The 13969-nt window shown below is 45.6% G+C and overlaps 1 protein-coding gene across 5 annotated transcripts in view; it reads left to right on the top strand.

Moving 5' to 3' along the window:
* The window catches only part of ILDR2 (immunoglobulin like domain containing receptor 2), a 60090-nt gene extending 46192 nt beyond the window's left edge, over positions 1 to 13898 (top strand). For all 5 annotated transcript variants that reach the window (XM_017534070.2, XM_037740487.1, XM_037740486.1 and 2 more), the window contains 4 exons: positions 1154 to 1267; positions 5366 to 5582; positions 6796 to 7468; positions 8725 to 13898. In XM_017534070.2, coding sequence (XP_017389559.1) covers positions 1154 to 1267; positions 5366 to 5582; positions 6796 to 7468; positions 8725 to 8760 — 1040 coding nt within the window. In that variant the 3' untranslated portion in view covers positions 8761 to 13898. The remainder of the gene's footprint in view (positions 1 to 1153; positions 1268 to 5365; positions 5583 to 6795; positions 7469 to 8724) is intronic.
* Positions 13899 to 13969: the final 71 nt, after the last annotated feature.

Below are 13969 nucleotides of genomic sequence, written 5' to 3'. Positions count from 1 at the left end.
AATATGTTTAAGCTTCCATCAGACTACATGGTTCCAGCCCTGGCACTGCTAAATTTTTCCTTGGCAAGTTATGAAACCCCTCTGACCCCAAATTTTCTCAAATATAAAATGTGGCTGATCACGGTACTGTTTTAGGTGGTTCTGAGGAACAAATGTCCATGTAAAGCATTTAGCAAGTACCTAGCACATTTTTAGTGCCCAGTGAGTGCTGTCTAATCACCATTATTGTTCTGCATCCATCCCATCATTCCCTTCTCTCGTTTTTTTCTTCTTTCTCTTATCTGTGCATTAGGCCCGCTGGTATCAATCACTCTGGGGGCTGGTATTGGGCTAGACTCATGCTTAAGTGATATGGGGCTTAAACAGCCTTTGTCTCTGACAATATGAGTGACAGGGATGTAGGAGATGTTCTCGCGCCTGTATTAGTTTTGTTTTTTATTAAGCCCCGAAAATAACAGCTGCTTGTAACCGCATAGCAGCAGGTCGAATTAATCATGTCTAAAATACAGCATTCCTTTTCCTAAAAGGAAAATGCTAAAGAAATAAAATGGAACCATAATTAAAAGTCCACATAGTTGGAATTTTGTTTTGTACTACTATGTGTATGGTCTAGAAATTAACATTAGCTCTTATACACAACTCAGTTTAAGGAATTTTTGTACCATCTTCCAGGCAACCCAAAGCTTTCAGGCCAACTTGTCAAGGTCCTTGATGTTTTTAAAGTTACCTGTGCTCCCACAAAGTGAAGGTGTGATCCTCAGATGGTAGAGTGACGCATGTCCTCAACCTAGAAAGTGGTCTTTTTTTAGTGTGAATACACTCCTCCAATGGCACTCAAAAGCATTGAGAAGATGAGCGCTAAGTGGAGCTATAGGAGGTAGAAAGATAGGAAGCAGAGGTTAATAAATGACTAAAAATGGACTGTAATGGAATTTTGTTGTTGACCTTTAGGTCCTCCATTCCAGTGGCACCATCTGATAAAGGGGATAACAGATATAGTCCCATATGTATAAATATAGATTGTTATTTCTGGGCGATTTCAATAAGATTGTTATAATTGGAAACCCTATTTTCTACTTGGTAAAATAAATGGAGGCCTCCTTTCCCTGATATTTTCCTTTTTCAGCTCACCTTCTTGTGCTTTTCTCAACAGTTCGCAAAGGTTACCGGATCCAGGCTGACAAAGAAAGAGACTCCATGAAGGTCCTGTACTATGTTGAGAAGGAGCTGGCTCAGTTTGATCCAGCCAGAAGGATGAGAGGCAGATGTGAGCATCTGTTAGTTTTCTGTGATCTGTGCGTTATGCAGGAGTTAGTATGTAAAGGGGACTTGGGGCTCACCAAACTTGGGCAGCCCTGAGCTTACAGGCTTAGAACTAGCAGGGGTGCTGGTGACACTACTGAAGAAAGTAGCTCTCAGTACACAGAGGGAAAAAAAAAAGGTCTTCTGGTGGGAAGAGTAGAGCAATTCTGTAGCACTTTGGTTTATGTTGGTTCTCTCAATGGGCAGTCAGTATTTCTGGGGCTGTGTTATCCTGGGGTTTGGAATGCTTTATTAAAACAGTCTCCCTTCTACTCCCTTTAGAATATATTCAAAGTAATGTCCTAAGATGTAGAAGCTTGAGTATCAGTTTTTCCAATGTGAAGGGCCCTAGCCTTGGACAATCCAACCATCAACTCACTGCATGGAGGCCTCCTGAAAGTGAAAGAACAAGTCTGGCACATAAACCTGGAAAAAAGAGGTTGTCGCTCCTCGAAGATGCCAAACAACAGAGGTTAAGGGGCAAGCAAAGAGGCCGCTCCTCTTGTCAAAAGAACGTTTTGAATACTAAGTCTGAGGTGGCAGGGCCCCAACCCTTAACTCACCCCCAGCCCTTGGATACTTTGTAGTTGACACAGCTGATTCTTGGGGTGGATTCCAAATTACCATCTATCATGGGAGACAACACAAGCAGGTCCCGTGTGGACAAGCTGATTATCAGAGGGTGCTGGCGGGTATGGAAGTGAGGTCATTACGCTCTCTCTTTAACTCCTCTTCTTGGAACTAACGAGAGACTTGACGGAATTGTTGGGGAAACAGTCCCAGACTAGAGGAGCTTTATTCAGATTAAGGACAACATATTCCACCCAGTTTGCAATTCTAAATTCATCCTGTCTGCGTTGTATCCATTGCTGTCTCCTCCCACCACACCGACTATAAAAAGACCATTTCCAGATTGGAATGTCAGGAATGCAGATGTCACTGCACTTGACAAGCTAGTTGTAACAATGTTGTCATGGATCCCTGTAAGGGGCCAGAGAGAGTGAGTCAGGGACCACAGAGGAGTCTGTGCAGGAAATCTGCGAATCTCACAGCTCAGGGAAAAAATTAACAGCTAAGGTTAAAACTAAAGGATCAATTCTGGTTTAGGCGATGTCTCCTGTCTCTGTACTTGATTAAAATAGTCTCTATGGGCTTACTGGTTATAAGGTAATGGATCCTTACAGTCCAAGAGGGTCTTAGACATGGCCTAGGTCAACCTTTGTAGTGTACAGATGAGGAAACAGAAGCCTAGGGATGCGGTGACAATTAGGACTAGATTCCAACTCTTCTGATTCCCAGTCCTGTGCTCTTTCCACAAGAAACTCTTGAGCAAACTGTGGATGGCTCCGTGGCTGTAACAGCAGTTTCTGTTCAGAGGCCACAGCCTTCTAGCTAATAGGACTTTAGAATGCTAGCGCTGGAAGACACTCTGAGGTTGTTGAATCCATCCCCTCACTAAGGCAGAGAGGAAAAGTAACAAGTACCAGTACTCAGTACCAGTGCCAGAACTGGAACCCTCATCTCCTGAAACCTACAAGTTAATTTTACAATAACTACATAGAGATAAAGTAGGAATACTGTTTATTTTGAGAGATCCTATTTCTGAAAAACAGAGTAAACTATGGGGTGGATCATGGAAGTGGGCAATCTTGAAATTTCATTATAAAATGGATCTCATGGCTTCAGGTTGGGGCAGGAGAGTAATAGGCTCTGTAAGAATTGAGTTTGAGGTCCAGGCTCGTGAATTTGCTAGCCAGTATGGTCCTCGTTTGCTTTGCCCTTCTAAATGGGGAATTGTTTTGGGGATGTTTTTAGTATGGGAAGTCCTAGAGTAGGGCTCAGCAAACTATATCTCCTGGGCCAAATATGTTTCACTTCTTTTTTTTTTTTTGAGACAAGGTCTTTCTCTGTTACCTAGGCTGGAATACAACACAGCTTACTGCAGCCTCGACTTCCTCAGCTCAAGGGATCCTCCCACCTCAGCCTCCCCAGTAGCTGGGACCACAGGCGTGTGCCATGACGCACAACTAATTGTTTTATTTTTTTTTATAGAGATGAAGATCTCACCATGTTGCCCAGGCTGGTCTCAGACTCCTGGGCTCAAGCAGTCCTCCCTCATTTGGTCCCACAAAGTGCTGGGATTATGGACATGAGCCACCATGCCCAGACCCACTTCGTATTTTTATAAATAAAGGTTACTGGAATATAGCCATGCCAGTTTACTTACGTTGCATCTATGCCTGCTTTCATGCTACAGTGGCAGAATTGAATGGTTGTGTCGATATGACTTGCAAAACCTAAAATATTTACTCTCTGGCCCTTTACAAAAAGAAGTTTGCTTATCCCTATCCTAGAGTTACATTATGGATGTTTGTGAGATAGGGACAGGTCGATGTTCATGTTCAATTTGGCAGAAATTTTAGCACAACATACAACTTAGGCAATCCATCACTGTGTATAGTGAAACATAGATCGTCCTCACTATCTAGAGAAATGAAAAAGGTCAAGCATTCCCTGAAGTTTAAGGAAAGTTCTGAGCCAATGACGCAATTTTTCAGTAGGCTCATTTGGTGCATTTTAAAGGCCTCTTCTTTGTGTACTGGAATTCAGGTGGATCATGAGAAAGGGAAAGTTCTAGATTTTATTAATAGTATCTGAGTTATTTTCCTTAAGTTAGGCATAGTCCCTTCTTTTTAGATGGAAGAAAAAGTTAAAAGTTAAATTATAATTAAAAATCAACTGATGGCATGATTCATCTGAATGGCATTCATGGTAAATGCTGTGTCCCTGGTGAAACAACTAGGTGGCTGTGTTGGGAGGCCCTCCCTCATCTTTGTGGAAAAATCCCTTGTCCTCCAAGTACTCTTGGGGATAGCGAGGGGGGAAAGTTGAGGGAATCTGAGGCACACATTTCCAAATCTTATCTTGGCCTACCTCTCACTCAACAGCTAGGCCTGAAATTTGGTAAATGTTATTTTTGATAATATTTTGAAGTTCTAATTAAAGGATTTTAGAAAACAAATGGATTCAGTTACATTACAAATAGATTTGGTAGATTTAGTTTTTGTACAATGAAATTCAATACATTTCAAAGTTTTATAAATAAATAGTTGAGTTTTTGTTTATTTTTTCCTTTCCAGACTGTGATTCTGGTCCGTATTCACAAGCACTTTTGCAAAAAGCTACTTAGGCCACTTCGGGAAATGAGAAAGCTGTGACTAGATACCCCCAGTTTTGGGCTAGGGCCAGAGTATAAATAGAGGCCCACAGGTGTAAGTACAGCCCCCTCTACTTTTCTTCCTACACCTCCAAACTGCTGGCCTAACCACTCATGGCCACATACCCCTGGAAAACTTTTTTGGGGGAGGGGAAGAGGTCTGCCCAGGTCCTGGAAGTAGACTTAGTTCTAGTTGGGCAGCATCTTCCAGGTTCCTAGATGAGCATGGGCTAGGCAGGGGGTATATGGACACGAGGAACATGTTTCCCCTTGACTGTTCAACTACTCTGTGGACTTCTTGCTCTGTGGGGAGGAGCACAGCCAAAGGAGGCCAGAATGTGGTGCCTCTATGGCATGTGGCAGGATTGGCTCTGAAGGCCCATCTTAGGACTGGGCCAGCAGTAAGGAAGATGCTGTGATCTGTGCTTCTGTCTCCCTTTTTCTGCTTTTGACTTAACATGCCTGGGATCAACACAGCTCATCACAGAATTATAAAGGAAGAAGAAAACATTTGAACAAGGATGATGATGTACAAGGAGGAGGCCAGCAACAGAGAGCCTGAGTTCTGGAAAGCCTGCCTTAGGTGCAACAATAACAAACTTGTTCTCCTATTCCAAGAACAAAACATGTAGGAACCTCCCGTAAGCAAGTAGGCTTCAAACTGGAGCCAATTCCTGCTGAGCTAAGAATACAAACACCACTAGTTCAGGTTTACAACCCACCCTGGACAGGAATGAGGCAGGAGTTTCCTAGAACCTACGGTCTCAGCCCTTAACAGGATTCTCTTCCTGTCTAACACAGAGTAACACATAGAAAGCTCTATCATGCCTGGTTTTGTCCCTGCAGATAACAACACCATCTCAGAACTCAGCTCCTTACATGACGAGGACAGCAATTTCCGCCAGTCTTTCCATCAGATGAGAAGCAAGCAGTTCCCAGTGTCTGGGGACTTGGAGAGCAATCCTGACTACTGGTCAGGTGTCATGGGAGGCAGCAGTGGGGCAAGCCGCGGGCCCTCAGCCATGGAATATAACAAAGAGGATCGGGAGAGCTTCAGGCACAGGTGATGGCTGTGAGGGGCAGGTCTGGTCTGGGTATGAGGGGGCAGGAGCTGGAAGGCAGGGTAGATGGGAGGCAAGGAAGATGCCATCCAGTTGCATCCCATTCCAGGTTATCCTGACACATCTCTCTTTCTACAGGATATTGAATATCTCACATTTGTCAAGACAGGAAACACTTGTGACAACATGTGTAGAAGTAATTATTCAAGACCTTTGAAATGGGTCCCCTAGACCCTTTAATGAACCTTAACATGTCTCTGCCCTTCTCATATATTTTATCCTATAACTTCTAAAAAATCCCACCCATCATCTCCATCTTTTTTGAGGGGGATGGGTAGAGACAGAGTTTTGCCATGTTGCCCAGGCTGGTCTCGAACTCCTGAGCTCAAGGGATCTGCCCACCTCAGCCTCCCAAAGTGCTGGAGTTACAGGTGTGAGTCATTGTGCCTGGCCATCTCTCTCATTTTTGATCGTTTAGTATATGAAAGGTAAAATGCCAAACACTTCTCTTGCATTTAATTCTCATAACTCTAAAGGGCAGCTACTATTAATGTCCCCATTTTAAGCTGGAAAAATAGAAACTTCCAGGTGCTAAGGCACTTACCCAGGTAATGTGACCAACAATTGTGGGAGGCTAAGATTTGCCATCCCCCTAAATAGCACCTTCACTACTCATCTGTCCTTTGCCTTAAAAGACAGTAGATACTGTCTTTCCTTTACAAATTGCAAGGGTCCCTCTCCCCTCCTGTCCCAGTAGGTAACTTGGCCCTCAGCTCTGATGGGGGAAAAGGCCTCTCTGTGTGTCACCACACATTACAGGGGCTCCTGGGACCACAACCGTTGTACTGACACCTGCGCTGGCTTTGAGGGTGGAGTGAGACGTGTGGCTGTCGACCAGAGGTCACAACATAATGACCAGAAGGCAGCCCCACGGTGTGTCGGTATTCTATAGGACACAATATTTCTATCCACACAACCCCATTTTGATGCTTGGTACAAGAGTGAGATAGACCCGGTTGTCCCCACTTGACGTTCTGGGGTATGAGAGGAGCCGGGAATGCTTCATCCAGCCTGGAGCAGAGCTGAGGCTGGGGCCGAGGTCTCCTGAGCGCGGCCCCAGGAGACGATGGGTGCTCTCGGACCTCAGCCTCGAACTCGCGGCCTCAAGCTTGGGGGAGGGACGGGCCGTCTGACCCCATCCTCCTCTGCCCGCAGCCAGCCGCGCTCCAAGTCTGAGATGCTGTCGCGGAAGAACTTCGCCACGGGGGTGCCGGCCGTCTCCATGGATGAGCTGGCGGCCTTCGCTGACTCCTATGGCCAGCGGCCCCGGCGGGGCGACGGCAACAGCCACGAGGCGCGGGGCGGGAGCCGCTTCGAGCGCTCGGAGTCGCGGGCGCACGGCGGCTTCTACCAGGACGACTCCCTGGAGGAGTACTACGGCCAGCGCAGCCGCAGCCGCGAGCCCCTGACCGACGCCGACCGCGGCTGGGCCTTCAGCCCCGCGCGCCGCAGACCGGCCGAGGACGCGCTCCTGCCGCGGCTGGTGAGCCGCACGCCGGGCACCGCGCCCAAGTACGACCACTCGTACCTGGGCGGCACGCGGGAGCGGCAGCCGCGGCCCGAGGGCGCCAGCCGCGGCGGGAGCCTGGAGACGCCGTCCAAGCGGAGCGCGCAGCTCGGCCCGCGCAGCGCCTCCTACTACGCGTGGTCGCCGCCCGGCACCTACAAGGCGAGCTCGTCCCAGGACGACCAGGAGGACGCGTCCGACGACGCGCTGCCGCCCTACAGCGAGCTGGAGCTGACCCGCGGCCCTTCCTACCGCGGCCGCGACCTGCCCTACCACAGCAACTCGGAGAAGAGGAGGAAAAAGGAGCCCGCCAAGAAAACCGTGAGGCCGCGTCTGCAGCCCTCCTCGGAGGGGCTGAGCGGGAGGCGCCGGGGCGGGGCGGGCAGGCTTGCTGTCCCGGGCCGGGGAGGTGGCGAGGCGGGAGGCCCCTGCCTGGAGAGGCCGCCGGGGCCTGCCCAAGGGAGTTTGAAGGTGGATGTTAGGCCCGGTCGCTTTTTCAACCTCATTCTGTCCAGGGCCAGATGAAGGAAGGAAGCATGCGCCGGGAGAGGTGAAAAACAGGCAGAAAGTAGTAGGCGTGTAGATGGTTTAACACGGAGCATTAGGTAACCAACTCAGAAGCGCTTAGCATCAGCGATTCCGGGAGCCATCACCACCACCGGCCAGGTGGTGGGCTTCTGAGGTCGGCGCACATCTTCAGTGCATGCTTCTATGTGTATTCCTTCCCAGCCCTGCTTGGGGCAAGAGTTTGTAACTTGCATCGGATTTCCGAGAATCCACAGCCCAGAAAAGGTTAAGAGCCACTGCTGTTTGCAAAGGACAACTCATGTCTGTTCTCCTTTGACGTTTTATTGAGTGTAAACTGTATTGTCATATATGCGAAGGAAATCCCTTGGTCCCTGCCCAGTTCATTGTCTCTTTTGTAAGAGCTGCCTACTACATCCCTCAGCCCCAAAACGGGAGCCCTGGACCTCAGAGAAACGTGGGGGACGATCACAAATATCCACTGTGGGTACCAGGTGCCTCTGACCCCCATGCTTTGGAGACTACTCTCTAAGCACAACTGCTTCTGCCCCTCCTCAATTACCCTGCCTCCCCACCATTCTGTTTTTTATGAATCCAAGCTGAGCATTTTCATTAATGTTTAGTATGAGGAGAAGGAATATGAACAGAAAAAGGTTTTGACACAATTATTAGCCCTTCTAAAGGAATTCAGTGTATTTTATTTTTCTTTAAATAAAAAAAATACAGTAACCAAAGTACTATGAGTAGGGAAGAAACTTTCAGGCGATTTCAGGTTTATGGTATACCAACTACACTTGCTGTTGTGGAGCTGTAAACGTAGTTATCCTTAAGGGAGTGAGAAGTTATTTTGTGGCTAAGGAACTAAGCCTGTGTATGTTGGCTTTAGCCTCTACTGCATATTAGGATCAACCATCACAGGTCTAATGACAGGTTCTGAGAGTCAGGGGTGCCTGGCACTGAATGGGTTGTGGACTTTGCCCAGTGAACCATCTGTTATTGGTTCTTTTCTTTAGCACGTGGCTTCATGTTGTGTTCTTTCTGCTCTTTCCTAGAATGACTTTCCAACCAGGATGTCCCTTGTGGTCTGATGTTGTCAACATTTCTCTGGATGACTAGAAATCAGACATGGACTACAGGGACAAGACACAAATCCAAGAGCAAGCAGGCCCAGGACCTTCTCTGGCCATCACCTTGGAAGATTTGCTCATCTCTGCTTTGGCAAGGGATGGGAGGCAGCCTTTAAGAGAGGCTGATTTCAAACCTCTGTGCCCATCTAACTAGTTTGAGAAACTTAGGAAGAAAGCAAGAATGTGTGAGAACATTCCTACATTCAGAGTTTCTCAACCATAGCGTTTATTCTGCCCAGCCTCCTCCTTAGCAGAACCAGAACTCTATTTCCAATTCTGAAAGAGACTTAGCCCTGGACTGCTAATCTCCAGAAACTGTCTATGCCTACAATATGCTTTTCTACACCTCCTGTGCTATACTTAGAAGAATTTATTACTACTAGCAGAAGAAGGCCTTCTGCTGACAAGGGAAGATAGCTTCAAGTCAAAATATACCTTTTATCCGCATCACTTTCCAGTCACTAGTCAATGACCGTTGTTACACTAAAATCAAAAGGCCTTTGGTGAGCTCAGTGACAGTGACCTCTGGGACAATCACAGAAATGACTTCAATTTGTTGTTCTGAATGACAATACTTGAGTGGCTAGGACAAAGCAAAAGCGAGTATACCTTTTTGAAAAGCTGTCTAAGTGGTATTTCCTTTTCCATCCTGAGAACGTAAACTGCTTTTTTCATTTCTGTTGCACATGTCAGCATCTGAGTCTTAGACATTAAGGGCTCTTCTCTCTCAAGACCCTGTCCTGGACTTTCCACAAGTTGGTGCCACACACAGAGCCCTGCCTCCCTCTGCACTCTGGTTAGATTGTCATCGGGTGCCTTGGATAAATGCTTAAAATACACACATGAAGGAGAAGAGAGGGAAAAAGAGGAGAAAGCAATAATGCATGTATAAAAGAATGAGAAGGAATTTAAGAGGGAAATAACGTCGTCTCATTATACTTTGAATGTGGACCAGTTCCCCCACAAACTTCACTCAGTCTTTTCTGGCTTTGTGCTTCACTTACCATTAATTGTTTCTGCCATCCCAGTTCTTCCATTCTAGGACATGGGGGTTGTGGAACATACAGCTTTTGGCCTGACTAGACTGCCGCTATGGATGCTTTCAAGAAATAAGAGATACTGCTTTCTCAGGAAGGAGTACTTCCTATTTCCACCCTTGCCTAAATGATAGATTTTGCATAAGTCCCAAAATTAGATCTCTGGAGTTTATAGTTTGTGTAGATTGCAAAAAATGGCCACAAACACTTCCCTTCTCATCAAGAGGTGCCATCTTTTTCCCTTGAATCTGGAGTTGGCTGTGTGATTTGATTTAGCCAGTAGCCCAACAAATGTGACACAAGCAGAGACTTGAAAAGTTCTTGTGCATGGGGCTTGTCCTCTTTTGCTGTTCTTGGGAACCTTGCAACTACCGCCAGGTGAGCAAGCCTGGACTATCCTGCTGCATGACAAAAGAAAAGGGCCCACTTACCTGTGTCTTCCTGTCTGACAGCCCATCAACTTTCAGCTGATTGCAGACATATGAGTGAGTCAAGCTAATACCAACGGAAGAACTGCCTAGCTGAATGTAGCCCAAATTTCTGATTCCTACCTGAGGCATGAGAAGTTGATGCATTCTTTATGTTCTCTTCAAGAACAAACCTGACGCTTTCTTGTCTGAATGTTCATCCCTGAATCCCGTACTCCATCCAAACTTGTGTTTCTCATAGCCTCTGCTTTTGTTGACAGATTTTTATCAAAGCTTTTCACCTGAACCCTTGTCGAGTACATGTTTGGGTCAAATCAGTGGAGGATAATGCCTGACTTTGCTGTTCCTTAATCCAGCAGTGGGTTATTCCCTGTCGGATCCGTGGACAACCTCTGAAGAAGGTCTCTTTTTTTACCATCTTTTTTGTCTTCTCCAGAGCCACCCCACTGGAGCTAGGCCCTGTTCTCAGAGTATCATTCCTCTAGTATCCATGTATACTTCATGATATTTCCAAAAAGAAGTCCTGTGTTCGCAGTGAAATAAAGAAGTGCCTGGGTGAGGGTCGGGGCGATGAGCTGGTAGGTGTCATTGCTTGGAGAATTGACCTACCAAAGGACTTTCCTGTTGCTTTGACAAGTCTTGGAGATATCAGGAAAACAGTTGAACTCAGTGCTGGCACTTCCAAGGGCCGGAATACACAAGCCATAACTGAGTCTCAGACTTGCTGGTGTCCCTGGCCTCTGAAAGCTTAGGTCTAGCCTGTGTGTTTGGACCCCAGTTCAGATGGAAAAGATGATAAAAAACTTCTTAGTCACCAGCTTTGGATTTCAACTTGCTCAGGCAATTTTGGAGAATATTGGGTAGCTGTGGTAGCTATTATCGCTTTATACTGAGCACTGTGTCAGGCTTTTCACCACCAAAGAGCCTCATAGCACCAGCTGCAGAGACCAAAAATAATGCTTTTTTAAAGTTTCAGGCATGTATGATTTTGGTGAAGTTTGAGGGTAGCAATGGGAAAGAATTAAAGAATTATTAAATTTGGAAACCTGCAATTCCAAAGACAACAAAACTACAGAGAGACTGAAAAATACAAAGAAGATAGCAGGCTACTGAAATAACCTGGGGAGTTGGGACCAGGTTGTCCTTTGTAGAACTGCATAAATCATTCAGACTTTCGGGCCTTCAGTGGAGAGAAAAAGCAGTTGTTTCTGGGTATATGGACAAGAATTGAGGCTGAGTTGACAAGTCAAAGCTTGCTGTGTCAGCACCCCTGACTTTCCTCTATGTGTCCTTTTGTTTGTTCTTCCTTGAATAGTGTGTCCTGCATAGGAAATGCTTATATTTGTTAGCTTCTTTGTGTAAGACACGATCTCTGTCCACTAGGACCCTGTAAAAGGGGAAATAAGACATGCTGAAGAAAGGAGATTTTATAGAGAGAGTATGAAATAGTGCTACAGATAAATTATAATAAACCCAGAGATTTAGTTTTTTTAAAAACATATATGGGAATACTTTGATATTAAAGTGTTGTGTGTGTTTGTCCATCATCTCATTAAAAATATGCTCAGTGATCTGAAAAGCCAATATGCAAAAATCTGAACTGAAACGAGGTGAATTAAGATCAGGAAAGGGTGAGCAGCAGGGGTCCCGGAGGGATGATGCATAAGCTGCAGTGCTTGCCTATGAGTCACTACTGAGTCAGGAACACGCTGGAGGAGGAAGTGTGGATGCAGGTGGCAAGGAGGTGTCCCCTGGTAGATGAGCTGTTCCTGTAGGCCATGCATGGATTCATTAGGAAGCTGGAGACAATGGCCATGCACCTGGTGGTGCGTGCCAGCTATTCCATCCAAGCATGCTCACAGGGAGCTCTGTGTCGGCTGCTCCTGGGGCTCAGTTCTGCGACTGTGAGTGCTGCTGCCCATCTTCACCAACAAAGGGCAGGTTTCACAGAGATGATAGGCCTCTCATCTCCCTTCTCATGATCCTCACTGTGCACTTGACATAGGATTAGGCATACTGGAGATGGGAAAAGACTGCCACCCAAACCCAAGGCACTGACCACATCTGTAAATTGAATAGTCTGCAAAATTTCACATAGGTAATCTGATTAGATCTTGCCTTTAAGGGAAGCTAAAGTCACAGATACTGTTGTAATTTACCATCACCCTCAATCCAATTTTTTTTTAATAGGTAAAGAGACCATCATTGCCGTTAATGAAGTCACAAACCTATTAGGTCTTAAGACTGTTAATCTCTGGATTTTTTCTGTTCATCAGTGGAAAAAAATCATTCCCAAAGTTGCCTAACCATAAGAATGAACTTGATTGCTGCTATTAAAAAGGTATTGTTGGGCCCAGCCTTGGAGATTGATTGGGTGGGTCTAGAGCCAGAATTCATACTTTTAATATGCATTAAAGTATGATCTCAGGAGACTCCTGAGATCAGATGCGTTTGGAAATTGTTGCACTAAGTCATACCTCTGGTGTATTCCAAACAGCTAGTCCCGAGGCTTCCTTGGGCCTTAGAACTTTTTTCCTCAAATATCCTGGTGAGGTCTCTCTCATTCCCTTGGGGCTGGCAGTGGTGAGACACCCAAAAATCTGGCTGTGAGCCTGATGGGCTCACCAGAGTGCAGTAGTAGTGGTGGTAAAACTGTCAGGCAGAGAGAAAGGAGTGTCGGGAGCACTCCTAGGGAGCCTGTTGTAGATGTTTCCATTACAGAATAGTGATTTATTGTGACAGTCTCAGAACAGACAACAAGAATTAGAGGTAATTTTCTCATTCCCTTGATATGTTTTTGGCAAAATTGAAATCATGAATAGAAGAAAAAGAGGGCATTGGGGAAATGGAAAAAATCATTTTATAAAGCATACAAATTATAAGAGTGGTCAATAGCACTTCCTCTTTGGTCTTACCCAAAGTTGGGTGGGCAAGAATAATAAAAACCCCCATTATATATCCTTCCAAAATCAGACTTAAATGCTGCCAGCATCTTACTAGAAGTCTGAAATTGATCGATAGGATGTAGCAATCCAAATTCACTAAAATAGGGGGCCAGCTACTTAAAGTCCTAGAAGGAAGAAGTGCCTAGTTTTTTTCTGCCAGTATCCTACCTCCTAGTCATCTGGGAAACTGATCTATGAAGCTTGAAGAAGGGGCTTTGAATATCAGAGTGGCGCAAGGGTGATGATGAGCTGCTTTAAGCAGCAGCCTTTGTTTTAGCACTATTTGAGGGGGAGAAGGTTAATACTAATAATATTTGTGTTATTTTCATGGTATATTACTGTTTACATGCATTATCTCATTTGATCCCAACATCAACTCCTGTGATAGAGGCAGGGCAAATGTGTGGTCTCATTACACAGAATGTAAAACTGAGGTTGAAAAATAGTAAGTGACTTGTCCATAATCAGATGGTTTTTAAAATTATAAAGCCAGGCCTTCTGACCATCTTGTCTAGAGTCCTTTCCAATTCCTATGGGACTGGAATCTGGCTGTTTCTCTTCACAGCCAAGCATCTGGTGAGAAGAGCTGTAGACTTGATGTTTGTTCATATGTCATGGATGTGGTGAAGCTGTGAGGACAGATACTGTTACTGCTTCATCCAGCTGGGCACCATTCATTCCTCAAATGCTAATCTAAGAGGGAGTCATGGCTTCACTCAAGGAAAGTTTCATTTTCTTTCTTGCTCTTTTTTTTTTTTTT

The sequence above is a fragment of the Cebus imitator genome, unplaced genomic scaffold (assembly GCF_001604975.1).
Source record: "Cebus imitator isolate Cc_AM_T3 unplaced genomic scaffold, Cebus_imitator-1.0 Scaffold84, whole genome shotgun sequence".
In the NCBI taxonomy this organism is placed as follows: Eukaryota; Metazoa; Chordata; class Mammalia; order Primates; family Cebidae; genus Cebus; species Cebus imitator.
Note: the sequence above shows the minus strand (reverse complement) of the source record. Positions and strands in the feature narration are given on the sequence as shown.